Source organism: Periophthalmus magnuspinnatus, chromosome 22 (assembly GCF_009829125.3).
Source record: "Periophthalmus magnuspinnatus isolate fPerMag1 chromosome 22, fPerMag1.2.pri, whole genome shotgun sequence".
Classification (NCBI taxonomy): Eukaryota; Metazoa; Chordata; class Actinopteri; order Gobiiformes; family Gobiidae; genus Periophthalmus; species Periophthalmus magnuspinnatus.
The window spans coordinates 4,110,067-4,118,279 of record NC_047147.1 but is presented as its reverse complement, the minus strand read 5'-3'; the positions used below and the strand labels follow the sequence as shown (position 1 = coordinate 4,118,279).

Sequence of the window (8,213 nt, the reverse complement as noted above, 5' to 3'; positions counted from 1 at the left end):
AGTCTGGGACCAGGGCAGGAGTCCAGACGAACTGCCCGGAGGAGGCTGCTGCTGGCCTGTGCAGTCGGCCTCCTCTTCATGGCTGGAGAGGTCATCGGTGAGAAAGAAACAACACATCCAGAATGATGCTAAATATTACGAATATTATGTAGAATCTGGCCAAACTAATTTACAACAAAAGCAGCTCAAAACAGGGTCATAGTCACAGGATTCAGTCACAGATCACATCATGAACAAGGCAAGAGCATTAAAACACATGCATCTGAACATGTGTGTAGAGACTGCACTACAGAACCAGCAGCTTTTACACAGAATAAGACCCTATGAAGACACAGGGAGGGCATCTGACACAGAGGCACATCTCAGAACATGTTTGTAGAGTCACTACACTACAGAGCCAGCAGCTTTTAGGCAAGGCAAGTTTATTTGTACAGTATAGCACAATTCATGCACAAAGTAATTCAAAGTGATTTACAGAATAAGAAAGACATTAAAATCACACAAATAAAAACATAAATAATCGCAAATAATCATCATAAAATTAACATTAAAACAGAAGAGTGAAGAATAAAACCCTTTCAGTCATATGCACAGATAAACAGAACCGTTTTGAGCCTGGATTTAAATATGGTCAAAGTAGAGGCCTGTCTCACATCTTCAGGAAGATTGTTCCAGGTTTTATCTGCACAAAACTGAAACACTGATTCCCCATGTTTAGTCCTGACTCAGGGCACCCGCAGGAGGCCCTGAGCACAGGACACATGTGTGAAGTACTTCCTGGTTCTAGTCAGGACCCGAGCAGCAGTGTTCTGGATGTACTGTTCTGTCTTAAGACTCGTTTGGAGAGGCCAGTGAGCAGGACGTTACAGTATCTAACCTACTGGAGACAAATACATGGATAAGTCTCTCTAAGTCTGGTTTTGACAGTAAACCTTTGATTTTTGCAATGTTTTTTAGGTGGTAAAAGTTGCAGATGTTATTGATTTGATGTGGCTGTTAAAGTTCAAGTCTGTGTCCATTATTATCACTAGATTTCTAGCCTGATTTGAAGGTTTTAGAGAGAGAGACTGGAGGTGACTGCTGACACTTTCTCTATGTTTCTGTGGGCCAAAGATGATGACTTGAGTCTTGTCTGAGTTTATCTGGAGAAAGTTGTTTTTCCTGCACACTCTGATCTGTTGATGCAGTGAGTGAATCCACTGGTCCATATTCACCTGCTGCAGTGAGACAGTGAGTGTCATCTGCAGAGTTGTGGTAGGACACATTATTGCTGTGTATTAACTGACCTAACGGCAGCATGTAGAGATTGAACAACAGGGGTCCCAGATTGACCCCTGGGGCACCCCACAGGTCAGGGACATTTTACACAGAATAAGACCCTATGAAGACACAGGGAGGGCATCCGACACACAGGCACATTTTAGAACATGTTTGTAGAGTCTAAACTACAAGGTTTTCCACAGAATATGTTGTTGTCTGTAAATTATGTTTATAAATAATTTGTCTTCGTGATCAGCCAGTTCAAATGACATTTCATTTGATTGTCTTTAAACTTACAGCTCCATTAATAAAAACAGTGTACATAAATATTTTAGTTTATTTTATTTTCATGAGGCCTTAGTTGACATTGATTGCGTTTAACTTTTTTACTGTGATACAGATATTTACATTTTAGTTTCAGTTCAGTTTTTGTATTTTTATAACTTTAGCTGCTGCTCAGTTTCATGTCTGTGGTGAAAATATTGGGTATGAATAATAGTAATTGTGATTAACCAAAAGTTTGAAATCTGTGTAATATTAACAGTGAGGTAACAGTACCTCTCTGTTTCTCTCTGTAGGAGGGTACCTGTCCCAGAGCTTGGCCGTGCTCACTGATGCAGCTCACCTCCTCAGTGATGTGTGCAGCGTGCTCCTCTCTCTCTTCTCCCTCTGGCTCTCCGCTCGATCGCCCACTGACACCATGACCTACGGCTGGCACCGCTCAGGTCCGATCGCTTAGATAACTATAAATAAATCAATCAACTTGTGAAGAAATTGTGCTTTTGAATAGTTTTGGCCCATTTCACTTGTTTTAAAGCGGATGACAGGTCTTCATGTTTGTCTCACTTGAAAGTTCCTGTACTGTATTTATCATAGTTTTACATCAGTTCAATGGCAGTTTGTGGGAAAAATATTGACTAGAAAAGTACAAAAATACAAAAACACAGGAGTAAAACAAAATCCCTCTATATCATAAAATAATCATCCAAAAGACCATTTACACACACACACAAAATTCTGAGTTTAAACATTGCTTTAATTACATAAAGGTGTGAGGTTATTATGGTAAAATTAAGGGGGAAAAATAGAAAAGATTTTCTTTAGTTTTTTGGCCAAATCTCAAATAAAATGGGATTTTAGTGAAATGAGTTTGACCTGTCATGTGCACTTGAAGCATTTTTTCTGAGGTAACAATCGTCTTATCTGGGAACTTCCTCCTTTCCAGAGATCTTGGCCATGCTTCTGTCTGTCCTCTCCATTTGGGCGGTGACAGCTGCTCTGCTATGGGCCGCTGTGCTCAGACTCTCAGAGGGACAGTTCCACATAGACACCAAAATCATGCTAATAACATCAGCTTGTGCTGTTCTCGTCAATGTGCTGTGAGTAGTGAGTACTTGTCATATATATGTACATAGAGTTGAAACCAGTTTACATTTTTTTCTCACTGTCTGACATGAAATCAGACAAAACTTTTCCTCAAAGTTTAGGATGACCAAAATTATTTCTATTTGCTATATGCCATAAAAATGAAGGATTTTGAAGAAGGATTTTTTTTTTATTTTTTTTTTTTTTTACAATTTTTACAATTTTTCATGACTTCAAAGTCAAAAGTTTACATACATTAAGATTAGTATGACTTTAAACAATTTGGGAAAACCCAGATGACGATGCCATGTCTTGGGAAGCTTCTGATTATGTATTCGAAGGCACACTTGAAACACATCATGGGAAAGTCAAAAGAAATCAGCCAGGGAAGGGAGGAAGGAAGGGAACTGTGGACTTTCACAAATCTAGTTCATCCTTGGTGCAATTTCCAGATTCCTGAAGGTGCCACGGTCATCTGTTCATATAATTACACACACGTACAGTATAAACACCATGGGAATGTCCAGCCATCACACCACTCAGGAAGGAGACGGGTTCTGTGCCTCAGAGGTGAATGTGATTTTGGACAATCAACCCTCTCAACTCAAGAAAAAAAGCAAAACACCTTGTGAAGATGCTGCTGAAGCTGAAGAAGCCATTACTCCAAAAGAAAAAAGCCAGATGACAGTTTGCAAATGCACACAGGGACAAAGATGAGCATCGTTGCATGTGGATGAAAAAGGGGGAAGCTTTCAAGCCTGACAACACCATCCCATCTGTGAAATACGGGGCTGGCAACATGATGTTGGGGTTGTTTTGCTGCAGGAAGGAATTGGTTCACTTCACAAAATAGATGGCATCATGGGGAAAGGACATTATGGGGAAATACTGAAGCAACATCTCAAGATATTAACCATTAAGTTAAAACTTGGGCACAAATGGGTCTTCAAATGGACAATGACCTTAAGCATACTGCCAAACTGGTGACAAAGTGGCTTAAGGATAACAAAGTCAATGTTCTGGAGTGGTGCATTGTTTTTCACTTGAGCTGCTCTGTCTGTGTTAAATAGTACTGATCTGTATTAAATAGTACTGGTCTGTATTAAATAGTACTGTCTGTGTTAAATAGTACTGGTCTGTGTTAAATAGTACTGTCTGTGTTAAATAGTACTGTCTGTATTAAATAGTACTGATCTGTATTAAATAGTACTGTCTGTGTTAAATAGTACTGATCTGTGTTAAATAGTACTGTCTGTGTTAAATAGTACTGGTCTGTGTTAAATAGTACTGGTCTGTAGAATGTGGTGATGTCATCTCCAACACAGTATACAAACACTTGTCTTCTCTTCGCCTCAGGATGGTGTTGATCCTGCACCAGCCTGGCTCCTCCCACAGCCATGGTTCTGTCCAATCAGAACGGACTCAAAGGGCGGCCCGTGGCCCCTCTCGTGGAAACAGTCCGGTCCAGACTAATGCGAGTGTGAGAGCTGCGTTCATACATGTGCTCGGAGACCTGCTGCAGAGTCTGGGGGTGCTACTGGCAGCTGGTGTGATACACTTCTGGGCAAGTATTGTGTCAGATGCCCTCCCATCCTCTTACATTTCTGTGTCAGATGTAAGATAGTTTGCAAGCAAGAGTTCAGTTAATACTTTCATTGTTAAGGTAAAATTAAAATTTTCGATATTTTTAATTATACAAACACGATATATGCACACTAATTCTCTATTCTCCATCTCTGAGAGATGGACAAATTCTTCATTCTGAGACCAAACAATATTTCACACACATTTTCACTAATGAGGAGGTGGTCGGTTCACTAGTGTAAAATAATTGTGCTCTTGGGCAAGACACTTGACCCAAACACACCCCTCCCTCTGTGTGTTTCCAGCCTGAGTATAAAGCAGCCGACCCTGTCTGCACGTTCCTGTTCTCTGCTCTGGTTTTGTGGACCACTATACCAGTCATTAAAGATGTCCTCAGAGTGCTCATGGAAGGTACAACAATATGTTTTTCATTTTTCACAAATATCTAGTAAACTGCAGAGTGACTTTGGTCCATGTGCGCATGTTTAACCTCTGTGTGCTGTTTTAGGGTTTAGGGTTTCATGACAAACACTAAACGCTGTCGCTGCTGAAGAGGGAAAAACTACACACACAAAAAAAACCACAATATTATTGATTCATGATGAAGAATCATTTTTGGGGAGAAAAGCACCAAAAAAGCCCATTTGAAAAAATAATCCATGAGCAGTAGTTGGGGAAACTGATGTCCTTGTATGATTATAATGGTGAAAACCTGGTTTGTTTGTTTTGTTTGTCATCTGGTGCAGAGTTGTAAATCTGATCACGTTTGAGTCAGAAGCTCAGTTTGAAACGTTTATATGTAAAAATGTTTCCATGGGAAAAACTGCAGTTTGAATCTGTTTCAAAGTTCACACTGAATGATACATGCAAGTATTTGATACTGTTTATAGTATATAGTAAAGATCACATGTGTCAAACTCAAGACCCAAACTCAGGTCATTTTATGTGGCCTGCGACAAAGTAAATTAAAAGGTATGATATTTAAAATGTCAGTTTATCATTAGATACACAGTTAAACAGCCACTTTTTCATATCTATGCAAATCCATATGCAATATTTGTAACTTGAATAAGTAATAAATATAGAAACAGTTAATTAAAATTAAAACGTAGTGACATTTATCTGACAGTTACATCTGGCCCTTTGAGAGCAACCATTTTATTGATGTGGCCCTCTGTGAAAATGAGTTTGACACCCCTGGTATAGATAGTATTTGATATTATTTAAAGTTCGTTGTATATAGTATAGATAATATTTGATAAAAATTTAAGTATATAGTATAGATTGTATAATATTATTCCAAATTCTGGAAAGAAAGCATCATTTGGTTCGATTCAAAACTAAATTTATCAATATTTAGAGCAGAAGAGTCTGAAGAGAATGACCCAAAAGAAATAATGAACAGAACATTTTTATAGATGTCCAAATGCAATTTTATGATCTTAATGGTACAAACACATTGATTCAGTGGATGGTCTGACATGTTTAGAGCAGAGTTTAAAAATCATCCAAAGAGCCATTGGGATTATTCAAAAATATCAACTCAAACACATCCAACCAAACCTGAGGATTAAACGTGAAATGTGTCCCCAGCGTGTCCAGAGCACGTGCAGATGGACTCTGTCTGTGAGATGCTGCTGTCTGTGTCTGGGGTCGTGTCTGTGCACAGTCTCAGAGTGTGGAGCCTCAACCTCAATGTCCCCCTGCTGTCTGCACATGTTATTACAGGTCAGAGCTCATCTTTTTTAAATTAAATGACTGATTGAATGCTTATGCAGACCGAACACATTTAGATATGTATTAATATATCCTGGCTGTGTTTTCATCGGTCCGGAGACTCCCTGGTGCTTTGGCCCAAAGAAATAAAGATTTTTTCAGCATTTTTGAAGACACTCAAAAACACTCACTCCACGCTGTGGTAAGTTACTATTATAGCCACAGCTGCCCTGGAGCAGACTGACAGAAGTGAGGCTGCCAATTTGAACCATCAGCCCCTCCCACCAACAACACACACACTTCACACTCATAATCGGCAGGGTGGGTGAAGTGTTTTGCCTAAGGACACAACAACAGTTTGCACTAGAGTCACTGGTGCTCCACGGTGGCACCTGGGGAGATTTGGCATCATCAGGTTGGTATGGACATGCGGATTTATGTAATGTTCCCATAAAGCACTGAAAGCCCACATGTGTGTACATGGCATTGTGTTGATAACAGTATAAATCTTAATTTTATCCATATATGTACAGTTGAAACCAGAAGTTTACATACACTATATGAAAAGACAACTGTCTTTTCTTACTGTCTGACATGAAATCAGACTAAACTTTTCCTGTTCTTTTCCCAAACTTTTCCCAATTCGGATTATCAAAATGATTTCTATTTGCTAAATGCCAGAATAATGAGAAAAGGATTTTTTCAGACAATTTTTCATGACTTTCTTCAGGTTTACATACAGTAAGTCCATATCCCCAGCCTCCCCCGGGATCAGGGAGAAGCTCTTCCGGAGGTGTGAGTTGAAGACCCCCCTGACAGAGGGCACCACCAGACGTTCCCAACAGATCCTCATGATACGCTTGGTTCTCTAAGGTCTATTCGGCTTCGTTCTCCGCCAACGGATCCAACTCATCCCAAATGTGAAATAGGGGGGTGGCGACATCATGTTGTGGGGTTGTTTTGCTGCAGGAGGGACTGGTGCACTTCATAAAATCGATGGCATCATGAGGAAAGAACATTATGTGGAAATACTGAAACAACATCTCAAGACATTAGCCAAGAAGTTAAAGCTTGGGCACAAATGTGTCTTCTCATGTCCTTATTTGTATTTATTCAGTGTTTTTATGTTGCACTTTATTACCGAAGTAAGTTCCTAGTTTGTGAGCTGTGTTCACTTACAATGGCAATCACAAAGCCCGGATCTCAGTCCTATTGAAACTGTATGGGCAGACCTGAAAAAACATGTGCAAGTAAGACGGCCTACAAACTTGGCTCAGTTACACCAGTTCTGTCAGGAGGAAAGGGACAAAATTCCTGCTAACTATGGTGAGAAACTTGTGGAAGGATATCCAAAACGTTTGACCCAAGTTATACAGTTTAAGGGCAATGGTACCAAATACTAATAAACTGTATATAAACTTCTGACTTTGAAGAAAGTCATGAAAAACCGTCTAAAAAAAATCCTTCTCTCATTATTCTGGGATTTAGCAAATAGAAATAATTTTGGTAATCCTAATTGACCTAAAACAGGAAAACTTTTGAAAGATTTCATTGAGACAATGATGAAAAAAGTATATGCATCTTTTTATATAGTGTATGCAAACTTCTGGTTCCAGCTGTAAATAAATAAAAATGCTGTTTCTGTTTCTGTAGTGGGCCAATCGGATTTTTAGGAGGAGCTTGAAGCCAATACATTTCAATGCTCCATATTTTTATTTTTGTGTCCCCAAAAAGCATCACACCCAACATGTGTGTAAATGGAGTGTTGTTTCCATTTTTATTATTATAATATTATAAAGTTTGATTTGCTTTAGACTGACTTCTGTCTTCTGTTTCATGCAGACGCAGACACCCAGCTTGTCCTGATGATTCAGACTGATTTCTGTGTTCTGTCTCATGCAGATGCAGATGCAGATGCCCAGCTTGTCCTGATGAGAGCGTCAGACCTTCTCCGCTCCGAGTTTGGATTCTCCAGCGTCACGATTCAAGTTGAGAAAACTGAATCGTGACGCATATCAGGATCTGACCATAGAGCTAGGATCGCATATTTAGTCTTTTATAAGCATAAACTTAATGTTTTTGTAATAAAAATATTAACATTGCCAGATGCCCTCCCATTCTTCTGTATTATATCTTTGTGTGTCAGTTGCCTTCTAATTATCCTAAATAATATCCCTGTGTGTCAGATGCTAAATGTTTTTGTAATAAAAATATGAACATGTCTTGTGACTTATTGTGGGACTAAATGGTGCAGTAGATCAGCAGACTGAATCTTGTGTGAACGTTTC

The 8,213-nt window shown here is 39.3% G+C and overlaps 1 protein-coding gene across 1 annotated transcript; it reads left to right on the top strand.

Moving 5' to 3' along the window:
• On the top strand, positions 1–7,956 carry LOC117390840 (proton-coupled zinc antiporter SLC30A2-like; the record flags this gene model as incomplete). Its single annotated transcript, XM_055231254.1, has 7 exons — positions 1–97; positions 1,839–1,985; positions 2,486–2,639; positions 3,982–4,189; positions 4,515–4,620; positions 5,803–5,937; positions 7,828–7,956. Coding segments are annotated over 7 exons (954 nt in total), but the record flags the coding sequence as incomplete, so codon positions are not given.
• Between the last annotated feature and the right edge of the window lie 257 nt (positions 7,957–8,213).